Source organism: Podarcis bocagei (assembly GCF_964188305.1).
Source record: "Podarcis bocagei genome assembly, chromosome: 4".
Taxonomy (NCBI): domain Eukaryota; kingdom Metazoa; phylum Chordata; class Lepidosauria; order Squamata; family Lacertidae; genus Podarcis; species Podarcis bocagei.
Window position 1 is genome coordinate 80,112,559 of NC_138128.1, and position 17,788 is coordinate 80,130,346.

Below are 17,788 nucleotides of genomic sequence, written 5' to 3' on the forward strand. Positions count from 1 at the left end.
GTGTTTTGCACAGTCCTAAAATAGCATAATGCTGAGAAAATGCTAATCCACAGCAGTGTTTTCCTGCCACATTTGACTGTGGTAACCTTAAATGTTAATAAAAATCATGAGTGTTTTCTTGAAGGTATTTCATTGTATAGTAGGCCTCATTCCAGCTAGGCAAAAATGACAGGTTTCTAATCCAGGCAAGCAAGGCCACAGCACTTGAGGGTGTCACGAACACCCAAACCCTGCTTTTAAGTGTAAATAAAAAATGTTGGTGTTTCAAATCATGGATCTCCTGCGTGACATTCATACAGTGCAGCTTTGGGAGCAGGCAGTCAGGACAGAGTCTTTACTTGCCTCATTTGTTTGCAAGATCTAGGCCCCAAATCCCTCCATTTTAGATCATTTAACAGAATTAATGAAAGCAGGAAATTTTCCGTTGAAAAGTTGTTCCACAGCTGCAAGGTAATGACAAATGGAGTTTGCTGTGACCGTCAGGGCCACCATGGCTGCAGAGACTGATATTTGTGTCTGCTACCAGAGCTGAATGGATATTTACCCAGAGGTGGGATTGTGCAGTACCGGGCATGGTACAATTATTTTGGGGCTGGAAGTAGTTTTAAAAACACACAGGTGAAAAGGCCTGCTCTGGTTGTAGTAGCAAGACCTTCCCAGGTGAGAGACGGAATAATTATTGATTTATTGCATTTATATCCTGCCTTTTCTCCACAACAACCCTGTGAGGTGGGTTAGGCCAGAAGGCAGCAAGCAAAAATTTGAATCCTGGTCTCCCAGGTCTTAGTTCCACACAGTATTCACTCCACTTGTCCATTAGCGTATCAGAGATGGGGCAGGTATCGTATATGTATGTTTGGCAGTGATCCTTTGCATATTGGTTGTAATATTGTGCAGCACAAGTAGTTGGTTGCTAACGTATGTGGTAGTGAAAGATTGTAGTTGTGGGGAGTGGATTATGAGGGTGAGACTGGGTGCGCATTGCATTAACTGTGTTTTATGCAGGTTGGGATTTTGCATTCTGCTGCCTTGCAGTGCTCTCCAACTTGATTTCTATGTATATTGTGTTTATGGATCTAGTGATAGCTTATGTATTTGTAATTTTCTCTCTCCTTGTAAATCACCCAACGTTGTTTTTATTGTACTTTGTCCTTGTGTGCATCTGTGGTACTTTTAATTTATTGCAAACCACTTCAAGATCTCCAGATAGTAAATGGAAATAATAAAATGTCCAAATGACTATTGTCCTTGCGTTCCAAAGCTTTTTAAAAAACAAAAAACAACCCTGTTCCTTTTTCAAACTCAAAACTGCATGCGATCCTTCCATGTGGAAGGATCTAATTACATTTTAGATTAGAGGATTAACGCCTCTTTGATTCCTGATGCCACACTTCAGAGGATCACTCGGGAGAGACTAATCCAAATTGAATGAACTCCCTTAATAGACTCCCTCCACCCCAATCTCCTCCTCCTCTTTTTTTATTTTCCTTTGAAAGTGACAAAAGTTGTCACGGTTTCGCTTTGAAACCCCCGTGGGTTTTGTTTGCAAGCCTCCTCCCTTTCCCCCAGTGATCTGCCTCGCGTGTCTCGTCCTCCCCCTGCGCCCCAAGCTCAGCAATATAAACAAACCAACCTCCCTGCCTTTGACTTGCTCATTCGCACGTGCTCTAACCGGAGTAAAAAAAGAAAGTGGGAGGGTGTGCTTGCAAATCTAGAGAGGCATCCAGATCTCCCAATCGGAGCTAAAATGAAAGAGCTCCGCTCCCAACAGCAGCCCCTAGGGTGGGCCGGTTTTGAAACCGCCAGTCCGTTGAGACTCCCTGTCTCTTGGCACAAGGAGGGGAGGGAAGGAGGAAGGGCGCCGGCTCGGCAGCAAGCGAACTCTTCGCAGCCGGCACTTGCTGTCTGGGCTGTACCCGATCAGCAGTTCCTCGGCAGATCCAGTTGCCGCGATCACGTCAGTGCAACGTTGAGCGCCGCCCGCCGCCTGGACGGGGCGCCCGCGGCGGCGCACAAGAAAGCGCTAGGCGCTTGGAGACGCCTTGGCGAGCCTCCCGGCGGTGCGTGGATCCGGCAGCGGCGGCGCTTGGCCGCCAACGCCCGTGAAAGGAGGCGCATGCTGGTGCTCAACGTGGCCTTCGACCGTCTGCGGAGCGTCGTGCCCGCGCTGCGAGGCGAGCGGAAGCTCTCCAAGGCGGAGACCTTGCAGATGGCCAAGATCTACATCTCCATGCTGAGCGAGCTGGTGCAGAAGGTCGCCGCCGGCGCGCCGGGGAGAGAAGTGGCAAGCCAGGCTCCTGCGACGCCACCCGGAAGCGACGGGAACCGATCGCCTCCCGCTGCCTTCCCAGGATCACCAAACTGATCCTGCGTAGCAGGGACCTGCTGCGGCGGAGCGGATCCCTGCCCCACAACCCTTTGCAAAAACTGCTCTCGCTAGGAGAGGGGCTTATGCCTAGACAAGCGCGCAGGACTTCGGCTGCAGCCTTCTCCGCCCGGTCAAAAACCCCTGATCTGCATCAGTGTGCAAACATAAGAGGGTTGTTTTTGTTTTTTGGAAAGGGGGGCAAAAAAAATATGAAAGTTTGACTTGAAAAGGAGGGGGTTGCTTTCTGGATAGACGACACGCTCGTTCGGGGAGCGACTCCTCTCTCTCTTCCATGTTTATATTATGTGCATGGGCGGCGTTGTAAAAGTAGAATTAACCTTGGGGTAGTAAAAGCACTAGGGAGGGAGCCCCACCGGAGAGTGGATCGTACTGCGTTAGGATTGCGCTGCTAAAGTGCGATTCTATCAACCCGTTAGATTTACAGTCTAGTCCTGACCCTAGTTTGCTGGAAGGGATCCCCATTGACTTCACCAGGACTTCCTTCCGAGTAGACACTGTTAGGCTTCCGTTGCTACTTAAGGGTGAGCCCCATTTAATTAAATTGGACTTCTCAGTAGATATGTACAGGCACGCTTGCACCTGGGCATTAGAAGCATTGTCTTAAGAACACCCAGAGAGCATCTTCCTTACCTTAGCCTGTAAAGCAAGATGACAGTGAAGTCACTGGGTGGGTCTCAGCCTTAAGCCAGTGACAAAATGTTCACTTTGTTTGCAATGTAATTAAAGGTTTATAATGATGGCAAGCTGCTGGTGCATGTCTGCTTCAGAGGAAAAGGCAGAAGCTGTACAAACCCTGTATGTTTTACTAAGAGCCTTAAAGCAGCATGAGTAACAGTAGGATCCTGCACATGTCCACTCAAAAGTCCCCTTGAATTCAATGGGGCTTACTCCCAGGTATGTTTGCAGAGGATTGCAGCCTTTCTTAACCATGAAGTTGCAAAGACATCTGTCTCCTTCTATCACTTACACAGCAGTGGTGTCCAAGATTTGATGAAGTGAAGTTGTTGAAGGTGGGGGGGGGGTTGTTTTTGGTTTTTTTAGGATTTTACCCCAGGAAATGAACTGCCACAGGGGCCAGATTTAACCAACTGGTGGCCGGATTAGGCCCCTGAAACATTAGACATGCCTGGCCTACATCAATATGCTGGCAGATATGCAGTTATTTAAAATTTAATCGAAGGGTTAAAAGGCAGTTTTTTTAAAAAAAAAGTCTTTGAGTGCCTGCCATCCAATGAAGTGTAATGTAATGCGGAGAAAATAGACAATGTGAATATTTTTTTCAAAAATTGTGGGTTTCCCCCAGAATGCACAACCTTCTCTTCCAGCCTTCACTGTAATCTCTTCCCGGTTAATTATCTTAAGCATCCTCATCACACAATGCACAATTAGCTTATCACAAGAGACAGGGAAAGGGGGTTGGACTAGATGACCCTTAGGGTCCCTTCCAGCTCTATAATTCTGTGATTCAAATGGCCTACCTTTGATGGCCAGAAAGGTAAAGACAAATTTAAGGATAGCTCTATCACAAGGGTGGGGAGCCTGTAGGCATTCCAGATATTGCACATTTGCCAACAATTGGCTATGCTCTTTGGGGCTAATGGACATTTGAGTCCAACCACACCAGGTTCCCCATTCCTGGCCTTGTTAACAGCTGTCACTAGTGTTGGAGAACTTACATACAGGCTGTATAACTGACATGCAGATGTGAGAAAGCGGACAAAAGGGCATGTTGCTGGCATGCCCTGCTTAAAAGCTTCCCAGGCCCAAACTAGGCCAGTCTTATACACACCTACCAGGGAGTGAATTTCTGAGGTGGAGATTGTGATGGCATTTTAAAAGCCTCTTATAAACACATATTTACTTAAGCTTTTCTTAACTCTTGACCCTTGTACACCACTCAGTTTTGGGACAATACGGCTGCATTTTCTCTTTATGTCTCTGACACACACTTTACCCCTCAAATAATCCTGTAGTTTAAGGGATGCTGGGAATTGTAACTGTGAGGGGTAAACTACAGTGCCTGAAATACTTTGAAATAATGTGTTTCAAATGTGCTGTAAAGGTAGTTTATATACCGCCATTGGAAGGAAATTGCATTGAATATTGTTTTATTTTTATTATTAAACCCCTTCAAAGAGATTATTATATTATGCAGACTATGTTTTATATAAACATAGACGCAATGGAGTTTACTCCATGCCAAACATGTATAGGCTAGTGCTGTTAGTTACTGCTTTTAGAAACAAACAAAATTAAATGGATCTCTGACTCAGGCAACGTGTTCTTATGTTGTTAAATGTGATCATGAGCATCATTAGCTCAACGTTCTTCCGTTTGTCAGCAAAACAGTGTTTTCGTGGCATGTCCTGGGTGCAATTACACAAATTGTATTTTTAAAAGATTAAATCCGGATTACTGTTTTGAGTATATGGAGTAGAGTGGAGGAAACCTGCCAATGCTTACTGTTGTTTAGAGTGCAGTTCCCATCAACTCATCTGGCTGAGGCCTTTAGGAGGGGGAGAGTCCAGCTTCAACTAGAAGACCACAGGTTCTCCACCCCTGGTCTAAAAGGTAGTAAATAAATTAATCACTGAAATAATTTACAGGTACAGATTAGAGATGGGCAAATATATCCATTTCAGTTCTACACGTTTCTTGCCTAAAATTTGGTTTGCTCCATGTCCATGTCTGCATTTTTAAAAGAAATCTTTTAAAAAGTGTGCGTGTCTTCATGTTTTTGCAAGCAATTTCTTGTCTTCTGGGTTTCTGGGGGTTTTCCTGTTGTTATTCTGTCTCACAGCTACAATAAACCTACTATTAAAATTATGGACTAGTCATTTCTTCGTCAGAGGGCAAACGGGCAAATTTAGCAGGGGATCAAATACTTTTTCCCCTCACTGTACACCCTCCTCTTGTCACAAGACAGAAGTACACTCTTCTCAAACTCATCTTCAAATCCGTTATTCTCAAATGGCTTACAACATTTGAGACACACTGCCCAAATATTATACTGTTGCCACATCAAGCCTTAGCCTTCTAGAAATTTGGGGTAGCAAGAATGTTTTCAAAGAAAATCAGAAATGAATTAGAGAAGCTACTTGCTTTTATTCTATTAAGATAATAAAGGTCCTTCATAACTGCTGAAGGTGGCATTTCCTAGACATTGTTCCAGTTAAGTGGATTTTCTGGAAGTGCTTATACTTGCCTTCTGAACGCTGTGTCGCTGTCAGCATATTTTCAGAAATAATCATTGTGCATTAAGAGACGAAGGAACAGAGGATGTGAAAACCACTTGGAGTCCCAAGTGTAATAATTTCTGTTAGAAGTCCAAGTAAAAATGGAAAGCCAACATTTCACTGCTCAAGGGAAAAATAATTTCGATTTCATATATTTAGGAGCCATTGCACAACACTGCTGTGAGTCAAGAAGTTCAAGGTGCAAATTTTGCCTCTCTTCCCTGGGTGACAAGCCTTTATTTTGGATTTTCTGTAATAGTGGTGTCTGTGCGTATGTCTTTTTATTGTTGCAAATGGCTTTAGATGGGCTTTGTTCACCAAAGCTGTGTTTCTTAAAAATAAAAGCAACAAACTTTCATTCCACCGCAACCTCTCGAATTATCTCCATTACCTTTTTGTGAAGCCTTCACCTACTTTCTTGGCAGCATCTAAGGACACTGCATGGGGTAATAGGGATTTCCAGACGCTGGTAGAGTTCTGTTCTTCCAAGGCAGGTGCAGACACTGCAAAGAGTCATTGTGGGTTCTGCTCTGGGGTGAAGTATTACTATTTCAACCCAACACCGGTAGTATGTCCAGAAAAACATTCTACCTATCTCAGGGGACAGGTGTTATTGTAACTTTACCTTGCAGGTGCAAATAATTATTAACCATTCATTCTTATCTGCGCATCACAGGGTAGGTTGATATAAATCTATCAGGCCCTTGTACAGAAGGAACCATTATATAAGCTAATTTCAAGACTGCATGATTACACCTCATTATTACTGCTGAAGAGCAGGTCTACAGTACCAGAAGCACTTCTAGTGCTTCCAGAAATAAGCCATTATTAAGGCATTAGCACAAACACATTATCATGCAGATAAAACAGCTTCTCTCACCATGTGTGCCCAACATAGCCCTGGCAGCTTGCATTAGCAGGAATCTTAACTTGAACCAAAACTGCAGTGTTACCGGCAAGTAAGCTTTGACCTGGCCTTGCTCTTTAGTTAAAAAGGGCTTTCCAGTCAGCTTGTTTGGGGCCATTTTCTAGACAGGTGTGTATAAATTAGTGTCAATGTTTCACTGAAATGAACTAGGACCTTTTGTTTAAATAAGCCTTGAATTGGGCAGTTCAAAGTTTTTCATAAGGCCCCTGCCATGAATTAAGCTTGATCTCAATTTTAGGCAATGAACAACTTGAAGTCTACATATTTTGACATAAAGATGAACAAGCCACCAGGTGTCTTGCTTTTCGTGGCAGCTGTAACTACCAGGGTGCTATGTGCATAGGATTTTTCTTCAGTGGGGTAAAAGAAGGGAAGTAAGTGTATTTTTTGTTCTTGAGCAAATTTACTCGTCTGCTGAAATTGCATAGGGCTAGCCCATCATATGTAGAGCATCACTGTGAGCTAGTCCGTAGCAATGCCAAGTGTGTACACTTTGTACCATGTACAACTGCATCCCATAGCGCTCCTGGTTATTTTGATTTGAGTCTCTGAGGCCTCACTGGCCACAACTAGATGTCAGACAATCTTCTGCTTCAATACAACAGCAGTGGGGAACTTTTGGCCTGGCAGTTCATCCCAGACCACTGGCCATACTTGCTAGGGCTGATGAGAGATAGGATCTAGGATCTAACATTTAGCCACTTCAATTCAGCAATGACCAGCCCGTTAATGCATATGAAAACGATGGTAGACAAAGCTAGATAATAATACCATAGAACTGTAGAGTTGGAAGAGACCAAGAGGGTCATTTAGTCTGACCCTTTACAAGGCAGGAACCTTACACCCAAACCCATGACGCTCAGATTAGGAGTCTCATGCTCTACCGACTGAGCTATCATATAAACCTAAAGCCTAAATATGAAAAAAGTTATATATATTTAAATTGATGCTAATGCAAGAGAGGTTGTCCTTTGCTATTGGTAACTAACACTAAATCTAAACAAGATTTTTAAAAGCCTTATTTCGATAGAACAAATTTAATACTAGCATGCAAATTGAAATGTTGCATACTTTCATTCATTAGCCACTCAATTTGCAGAGATTTACAAATAAATTTGAATGCACATGAACATACTAACAGCATACCATGAGATGATAGAAGAAATTGGGTTTAACACACAGGTCAATTCATCTTAGGTTTCCGGTGAAAGCAGTTTCTAGCAGTTGCATGCGGAGTGACCTCAATACTTACCTCCAGCAGAGCTACTTGTTTTTATCATTCAAGTTACCCATAAGTAATTACTGCATAATTGGCATGGATACCTTTTTGAAGCCCAAAAGCATGTGTTGGCTACCAGATGGGTGCTACTGGCTGAAAAAGATAACTGACTCTTATTAAAATGTTAGTACTTAGGAAGGAAATGGCCCACTATCTAATCCAGAGCTTTCCGAACTTTTCATGTTGGTGACACACTTTTAAGACAGGCATCATTTCACAACACAGTAATTCACTTTTACTAGCAAACCAGAGGTTAAACTAACTCCATGTAAGAGATATGGGCACATATTGCGCGGCACACCTAAACACTAGCTGTCACACTAATGTGCGGTGACATGCAGTTTGGAAAGCTCCGATCTAATCTTTAGCACCCCAATGAGAAATACTCTTTTACCAATGACACTCCAATTATAACAGAAGTGGACAATGACATGGGATTCTCTCATACTGATTGTGGAAGCACAACACAGACACCATGGTGATGCTGCCACAAACAGCTATGGGGAAGCACTCTTGTCAATCTTTAATCTACCCTGGGTAGTTGTTCTTTTAATAACAGTTTGATCTGCAGCAATTACCAAATGATAAAATGTTTAGCACCAGCTGTTAGACAACCCAGGCCAAGTTCATTTTCTGATCACAGAATGGCACTCATTTTACTGCATCATAGTTAGAATAATTTCAAGATGGAAGCCATACCATTTGCTGTTTCACATTAAAGGTCATGGGTAGAGTCTCCAATAGCAAGAAACTATGCTCATTACATGTATGTTATGTATTGAAAGTAGCAATTTTTATTCGAGTTAAAATTATTTACAAAAACCAAAAGACATACTTCATGAAACTGGTACAAACTATTATTCCTGCCGTTGGCTTTTGCTCCAAATATCACAGCTGAGAAATACTGTATAAAATAAAAATAGGATTGGATTCAGAAAAGTACTCTACTGTTCTAGTTTCCAATTGCGCTTATTTACATATATATTTACAGTGGAAAAAAAGTTACTTTAAAACTTTTAAATTTGAAGGTTGGCCTCAAGTACCCATTTAATGCAGAGCTTGATGAGGTTTAAAACAAGAAAACACACTGCAGCTTGCAGGGTGGTTTCCTGACCCTCTCTCCAAAAACCAAACAGTCTGCATGTTTCAGTGCTTGCTAATTAAGAAATGCTCAACACAACAAGTTTAACCAATTCCGATCCAGGTCATTACCAGTGTAACAGAGAAGTGTGGCTCCTGATTCCACCTCATCACTGCATCTATTTTTAATCATCCCCCGTCATTGCGCATACAGAAAAAAAGCCTAACTTAAATCTATATGAAATCCAACTAAAAATGAAAGCCATTGCTCTAAGTTGTTAAAACAAAATGCCAAAAAATATATCCAGTAAATCCTGCATCTCAGAAATAATTTACAAGTACAGCTTTACTAAGTTGCTCTTCCTCTCATAAGGAAGCTCTATCCAAGGGAAAACATAACCTCAGCATTTTTTTTCTAAGTTACACTGGTACATTGTAGGGGGGTAGTTTGCTTAATTAAGATGTTAAGGAAAATAAAAATAAAAAAGCAGGACCAATATAGGATTTTGTTTCTAATCAGTCACTTCCTTACCAAATTCCCAACAATCTGCATTATCAAAAATAGGAAGACATAGAAGGCAGCCACTGTATGTAAAAATTTTACAGCTGGCACTGATACAAAAGCACAAGTTTGTAAGTTTATACATGGAGATAACACAAGATCTAAAAAGCAGGTTAGATTTTCTGTTATTTCTCCCACCCCTCATTATACACAGAACTAATATTTTTATGGCTTCAAGTTTTACAAATTCAATGAAGTAACATGATGCAACTAGCTACACAGGTAATGTGGAAAGTGTCTGTGATGCAAATGTCTCAAAACATTTTGTGAATAATTCAAGACCAGCTTAATAAAAACCATGAGCAATTCTGTCCATCGGAACAATGAGTGCGAGAAGTCACTAATGTCCAAAACCTCTTTTACAAAAGTATTTAGCAGGGATTTTTGTTCCATTAAAGTCTCAACACAATCCTTTGCTGTGAACTAAAACCCCTTACTGAACAAAATCTTCACTATATTCAGCTATTTAAGGCTTTGTATTGTATGCATTTACCTGCGCCGTACTAGAGAAGAAATAGAAAGATTATGTCAACTGGAAACATTAATCCCCACTGGTGTTTTAGCTCCACATTTCTTCCTTGAAACAAAAATCAACAGCTTCTTTTCCTTTCTTTTTTGTGCATCATGAAGTGTAAACTCCCCTGGCATTGAACATTTTTTTCACATTGTCCTTTTTAAACAGGGTGCTTTACAATTACTGCATTTCAAAGAAATACAGACAGCCACCAGCTGGGAGGGGATTATTATTTCTTCTTCTTCCTGCATGCCTCTCTTAGAGCTATGAAGTGTTATGGTCAATCAGTTTACAGTACGTAGGCCACAACAATTTTAAGAACTGAGAAGTAGTTTCCAACAACCCAATTTTCAATCAAAACAGTATAAAAAATAAACTATCCAAGCCTCAACCTCTTTGGATTCCAACACATTTTAAATATAGACAGTAGTTAAAATCACAAAAAGTATTTAAAATTTTTCTATTTCTTATGATTTTGGAATAATCTCTTTAAAAAGCAAGAGCAAATTAAACTCAAATCAGAGCAATGCTGCTGCCCAGAGCATCTTTATTAGAAGATTTTTGATACCTCAGTAGCTAAAGCTGCCTTTGCACCTGGCTGGCATGAAAAACAGTGGCTCAACAGTAAACAGCAGTTGCACTACCAGCAGCAAGTTTTCCCCTTTAAAGTTGTCACAAACAAAGCCAGAAAAATAAAGAGGGAGAGTAAACCCTGCCAAATATATTTAAATACTGCACTGCATTATTATAAACATAATGAATTCTTGATTTACTTTCCTCAGATATTTCCCCCCTAATTTTTGATAGTTGCAGATTGATGTGGTGGTGAACTGTCTCTCGGAAAATGCTGAGTGTATGGTGAAGAGACCAGGTAGCCTTAAAAATCCAAACACGAATGAGACTGATGAATGCTCTTGGTGGTGCTTCCTCAAGGACTTCTTTCACGACTTCCTTCCTTTATCGGAGGTGTAGAGCTCCAGCATTCAAGTGCCTGCGGCAAGACTCGAGTTTCTAGCAGTGTTCCAAGTATTCAATCACTCTAGAGATAGTTTTCTGGCCTGTTGTCCCAACAGCACACTGGGAAGGAAAGGAGGTGTGGAGGGAAACACGGGACGTTTATTAAACGTTTAAGATGCATTTTCCCACCTAATTTAAGGATTATGTGACAGCAGGTCACAGTCTGGAATGCTATGTTACATCAACCTAAGTAGCAGCAGTTCCCCATTTACAAGCAAAGCGGTCTATTTACAAACAGTGGCCTGTAATTTATAATGTCTCAGCCTTAGAAGAAGCCATTATTTAACACCTGCTGTTATTTAAATAAATTTGCAAAAACAATCTTGCAACACCAGAGAGATTTGCTGCAGCTGCCACAGCTGATTTGATTGAAGGTGATCTTAGGTTTTGGGGGGGGTGGGATTTGACTGCTTCTCAGACTACAATAGAGGCAAGTCTAGTGGTGTCATTTGGACAGATGGAAGAGGGTAAGTCACTTAACCTGCTCACTGTTAACCCCATTAAGTGGGGCGGGTGGGACAGGGGTTACAGTTCCTTGACAAGTGGAAAACTGCCCCACCAGAGAGAGAAATAACAAGGAGCTGTCACTCCAGATTATCTTCCTATGCCTGCCCTTCTATTACATCAGGGCTTGTAGAAGACGGGATGATATCGACTGGTACATTACTGGGCTATTTACAGTTGATCAGCAAACTTTTCCATATCAATGAAAAGGCTTCTCAATTATGCTGATGAAAATAATAATAATAATAATAATAATAATAATAATAATAATAATAATACATTTGGAGAGGAGAATCAGGATTTTTGCACCAAAGGATTGTGAGCTCAGTTCTGCCACTGCCAATATATATCCTCAGAGGTGCTCTGTGCAGGGCATCTCACAAACCAATTTTTTGCACCTGGCGCTGAGTGGTGTACCTCCGGAGTTCCTAGTAATACACACACACACACACACACACACACACACACACACACACACAGCAAGCTTGCCTACCCTTCCATAAGATGACAGGCATACTGGCATAAGTAATCTCAAGCATTTTGATCTGAAACACCAGACAAATAAGCAATTGTAATATACTACTTACAGTAAGGTTCATGAAACTGAGAAACTTTTTCAGCATTTCTGTCATGATTGAGAAATCCCCTTCAGGCAAGTATGTCCTCACAGTAGTCACATTGATCTAAGGAAATAAATGCAGAATTAGGAAGTTTCTGACAAGGCAATTAAATCGACTTCCCAACACGACGCTGGAGTAACCAACCCGCACATTTATTCTCTTTTCCTGCTCGACATACATCTTTCTTGCAGTACGGGCACGATGTCAGAAACCTATCTGCATTTCCTACAGTGCCTTGACACAACAATGCTACCAAACCTTAGTAGTTGACAGTTTTTCACTAAAACACAAGAGCTTCCAAGTCACAAATCTCAATATTTCGTGAAAGTTGGAAGCAAACCCCGAGCCTTAATGGAAAAGCCAGAGCCCCTTCTTGCCCCTTTCCAGTTGCACACAACCACACAACTACTGAAATAATGTAGCACACAGGAAAATAAAAAGGAGAGAATATCAAGCATATATAAAGACCAACCCACAGGATTAGTTATTCCCATTCTCTGAAGAATGTCCCTTCAAGATTTAGTAATGTTTTTTCATCTGTGGTTATTTACAAGCATGTCCTAGACACTCCAGTTGAGTGTGTAATATATCCTCAGGGAGGGGAACCGGTTAGTAAGAGAGCACATTCTTCGAATGCAGAAGGTACTCCACTTAATCCCAAGCATCGTAAGCAACAGGACTGGCAAATACATTGGAGAGCTGTTGTTATTCAGAGCTGTTGTTATTCAGGCTAATAGAGCAAGGAGCTGGCTCAGCATGTAGGAGACTGCTTATTACTGAGAGCTCTGCTGAAAGTATGACTGAATTTCCATTAGACTAACACATTGAAAAGCATCAAACTTTTGCACTTTAATTGACAATGCAATGTAACCCAAAGCTGGGTTTTGCCCCTTATGGAAACTGCATTTTGAGACAGCTTGAAGCATATGAAGTAGTTGAAAAAGGTTAACAACTGAAGTTTAAATTGTAAAATGCCTGTTCCCAAGATCCATTTCATGGTTTCAAGACAGTCTCCTTTACCCAGCCTTATAGACCCATTTAGTAACCATGCAGAAAAGTTTTCTTACTGGACTCTCCTGGCAAAGGCATCCCAGAAGCAATGCTGTGTACGAGGCCACAATGCAATCTTCCATGTGCTTCCCAGCATGCTGAAGGGCTGCAAGTAAAAACAATAATATTTGAAGTATAACCAAACTATATTTTAATGTCACTTTGCCCAAATACTTATAAAGCAGCTACTTCTATGTGTTCTATGTGTATGTGCACATGCACACACAGAGCATAATTCTGTACCCAAGAATGTCAACATTTTTAACTGTGGATATTGTGATTTTGTGGAATGCCACTGTTGCCCAGACCAATACCCTCATCCCATCCCAGTAAGCATAGTTCAGTTTATTCCCCTTGCAGACGCAGGGCAGTGTGATAAATTAGATGTTCAGGTGGAAACCATAAAGGGAAGGGAAGGGAATGATTACAGAGAAGAGTGCTGAAAAACAATGTTTAAGAAAGGATCAACTGATACAATGTTTGAGCCAGAATAAATGGGCCAAAATTAAATAGAAGTATTAGTAAAAAGGGAATATTAACGTTTACTATGACAATATGTCAAGGAGCAGCTTTTTGTATTTTTGTAACAGTAACAATCTTCAGCAAAAGAAGCTGAAGTGAGGCTTGTAAGAATCAGGAAAGTACTTTGATCCTTAATACCACTGCATTTTTGGGAAGAGATTAACTAGGACAAGAGTCCCAGTTGCTTTAAAAGGGAAAGAAAGAGGATTCTAAAACTGCAGCTCTTGACATTTTTTAATTTAGCACTTCTTTCCTTTGCTGACTTCCCCAGGAACCTGGTTCTACCTTTATTAAGATCAAGTTCTTCTTCATCTTCTTCTTTCTTATCTTTCTCCTCTGCGTTCTCAGGCTTTTCTGTAGTAACCCACTGGATCTCTCCGCTCGTCTCCTGCCACTCCCCACTCTTGTCATGTTGTGCAGCAGGAGCTTCCTTAATCAGTTCATCCGTCTGACTCTCTGCCAGCTGCGCTGCTCGCTCACGCTCAAGGAACAACTGAGAGGGAAAATTCCACAGATGATGAGTCATGAACCCAAATGCTACATGCGACTTAACTGGCAGCAGGGAGCATCTCATCTGTGTGCCTTCCCTTGCTTAAATTAGCATTCGCTTTTGTACTGAATGTTTCATCCTGTCATCCCTAGGCAGCGTTCGAAACTCCCGTTGTTCTAGGTGCGCTTTGCGACAGGGAATTTCATTAATGAGAGCAGCTTCTGAGCTCTGGGTGCAGTACTGCGCCGAAGAATTCAGATTAAAACAGCCACTGCTGGAAGGAAAGGAGGACCTTTTTCTGCCTCCCCACTTCCAGCTACTCTCTGAAGATTGGAGAAGGGACCCTTCTCAAGAATATTAGCGGGGTTGGCAGGGGACGTTTGGCTGTTTTTTGCAGTCTTCAGATGAGGACTAGATTATGTGGAAAATGAGCGTAAGATTTTAGCTGCAGTTCATTCATTTTCAGCTTTGTATTCTTGTTATAAAAAAAGCACGCCTAGACACTCCGTTGCGGTGCCCATAACCTAGGTTTAAGGTGCCATTTAGCTCCTAGCTTTCATATCTCCATTTCTAACACTGTGCGTAGGCTACAGGAGAAGCAGAGAAGGTACTCTCTAACAGCTCTGCTAAAGACTACATGCCATCAGGCTCCTCCGTCAACTGTCATCAGCAGGCATTCCATCAGGCTGCAAGAGAGATGGGACTACAGGAGCTCTCCATTGGCTCTCCTGGTTTCCCCCCCCCCCCATTGCTACAGTTCACTACAAGATCTCTGTAAGTAAGAATAAGTGCCTGAGTCCCCCCCCCCACCTACTTTCTCTCAGTGCCTTTTCCTTTCTGATTCTAAGCCCGAGATCAGTATCTGCCTCCTCAATGGTATTTGTGAGCTCCTCCAGGACCTTTTTTTGGCTGAGGAGCAGGATAAAAATGCCAATAATAATATTTCGTAAAGGAACTGAGGGATTACAGCATAGTACACCAACAGTTGGTGTGCAGCATAATAATAAACTAAGTCCTAATGCCTATGGCAAGAACAGCCAAACACAACTGAGACAGAGAATATACCTTATTCAGCAGGAGATTAATATATGAGTTTCCAATTCATGCTGCATGTAATGCCCAGTGAAAAATGTAATGCAAGTGAAGAACAAATATAATCTCTTATCTAAAGAAGAAATAATTAAAGAGGCAAGCCAAATGTTCACAACTATGTTTGACTCAAAACTCTACAAAATTTGATCCTCCGCAAATTAATCAATTATTATTGGCAACAACAACTAAGGGGAACACCTTGTTCAAAGGTAAAATACAAGTTGCTGAGAAGAACCAGTTGATGGCCATCACAAGGATGCTCTTTGTAGGGCTCCCAGTAACATCTGGTTTTCCACTAAGATAGTACACAAGACGGCTTCAATTATCCCTTGCATCGATTAAATCAATGGCCTATAAAGAGATGTATGGCTCAAAATATGTTGGGACAAATAAGTGACTCAGTGCCTCCTTTGACCTATCGTCTCTGTTAGTTTAAAAGGGAAAAGGGAAAGGGAAAGGTACCCCTGCCCGTATGGGCCAGTCGTATCCGACTCTAGGGTTGTGCGCCCATCTCACTTAAGAGGCCGGGGGCCAGCGCTGTCCGGAGACACTTCCGGGTCACGTGGCCAGCGTGACGAAGCTGCTCTGGCGAGCCAGCACCAGCGCAGCACATGGAAACGCCGTTTACCTTCCCGCTATAAAGCGGTACCTATTTATCTACTTGCACTTAAGGGTGTTTTCGAACTGCTAGGTGGGCAGGAGCTGGGACTGAAAGACGGGAGCTCATCCTGCCACGGGGATTCGAACCACCGACCATGCGATCGGCAAGCCCTAGGCACTGAGGTTTTACCCACAGCGCCACCCGCGTCCCAAGTTTAAAAGGGAAGGGAATGACAAATAGTTCAACATTTGAACATTAGACCAACACTGCTTCTTTCCTCTGGAGATAACTGTTTCTCACACTGCATAAATGGTTGTTCTTTTAAGTAAAAACTATGATTTACCTGAACTAAAGCATGAACAGCAGCCATCCGTCCAGATGTGCTTATGCTATCATTGGCTTCTCCCAAGCAGAAGGAATCAAAGGAACATGTTGTTTCCATATTCACAAGACAGTGCCGATTTCGTGCACTGTACTCTACCAAATTGATTAGCAGACCCAAACCCTGCAAGGAGGAAGAAAATATTAGATAGTAGAGTACAAAGAACTGTACTTTGCACTCTTAGGGTGCTCAGAAGTATGGCCAATTTTGGCAAATTCAAGAAGTGGCAAGCCTCATGAAATTTTGGCAATTGCACCTTCAACAATCCTATAAAATATTCTTGTCCATTTACACCAGCCAACATTACCTTATCTTGAAAATGTCTGTCTTAAAGGTCTTCCGAATGTGTGCTTTTAAAGATGAAATGAGAGTATGTGTTTGGGTCTGTCCCCTTCCCCATGTAAAGCCTTCTCCCATACCCTTGTCTCATCCAGAAGTAAAGAGGAATTAATTTCATTCTAGGAGTCATACAGAAACATTTGAGATCTGTAATTCCTACAAATGTTTTGCTAGAGGACACACCAAATTCACTTTGATCGCTGCCAAAGCCTTGTCCTTCGGAAACAGCCATCAGTGCAAAGATCAGTTGTGTTGCCTAAACCATGAAATAATCTGCCAGTCAGTGTCTGTGTATCCACCCATTTTGGCATGCTCGAAGATTTATTTTTTTATTATTATTACTTTTTTCCAGTGGCAAGTTTTACCTGAACCTATTACGGCTTTCATTCTACTGCTGTTCACTTGGGTTTTTTATGTTTTATGATGCTGTTTGACTGGTGCTTGTTGTACTGATAGGCTTATACTCAGAAATGTGTTGGGAATCACAACTCTTTCAACAGAGAAATTATATTATCAGTTAACAATAAGGCTGTCATGTTATGAACCAGTGGAAGTTTTCAAACAGTTTTCATGGGTGTCATGTTAAATGTGATGTTATCACAAGTAATTTTTAACATGTAGCCTTACATTTTCTAGAGGCATTTTTTAAACAGTTTTTCTTACCAGAACCCGAATATCAAATCTCTGTTCTTGAGGTAGAAACTTTGGAACCTGAAGCACACAATTCAGCGCTGTGCCAATAAGACCATCTTGTTCACCTGTTTTAGTGCTACCCCACTCTGCAAACATTAAAGAATATAAATGCTGATTAGGCGTTTAAAAAACCAGAGGCATTTCAAACGTGCATTTACATCACTTAAAAGTAGCAACTGGCAATAACACCTGGCCATGATCGAATTTCAGATTAAGGTTTTGGTCCCACAAACAAATCTCTGATCAAGTTTACACCTCTCCCAGACCGACACACCAGTCTCCAATGGAGGAGACTGAATCTCACCTTTTACACCCGGTAACTGAACCAGAACGTAAACCATCTAAGCCCAACGTAGCTGGGAATACTGCATTAACCCATCATGTCTCTGGTGTCATAGTAGGTGAAATAACTGAACAGACTAATCACGATAGTCATCTTTAAATGTAACAGAGTAGAAGCCAAAAGAGTATTTTTGACATTTCTGCTTCT

At 41.7% G+C, this 17,788-nt stretch overlaps 1 protein-coding gene across 4 annotated transcripts in view; it reads right to left on the reverse strand.

Moving 5' to 3' along the window:
- Nucleotides 1–8,603: 8,603 nt before the first annotated feature.
- The window catches only part of WAPL (WAPL cohesin release factor), a 63,723-nt gene continuing 54,538 nt past the window's right edge, over nt 8,604–17,788 (reverse strand). For all 4 annotated transcript variants that reach the window (XM_081190810.1, XM_081190811.1, XM_081190812.1 and 1 more), the window contains exons 14-19: nt 17,269–17,384; nt 16,228–16,389; nt 13,987–14,194; nt 13,197–13,285; nt 12,097–12,192; nt 8,604–11,065 (exon numbers count right to left, since the gene is read on the reverse strand). In XM_081190810.1, coding sequence (XP_081046936.1) covers nt 11,000–11,065; nt 12,097–12,192; nt 13,197–13,285; nt 13,987–14,194; nt 16,228–16,389; nt 17,269–17,384 — 737 coding nt within the window. In that variant the 3' untranslated portion in view covers nt 8,604–10,999. The remainder of the gene's footprint in view (nt 11,066–12,096; nt 12,193–13,196; nt 13,286–13,986; nt 14,195–16,227; nt 16,390–17,268; nt 17,385–17,788) is intronic.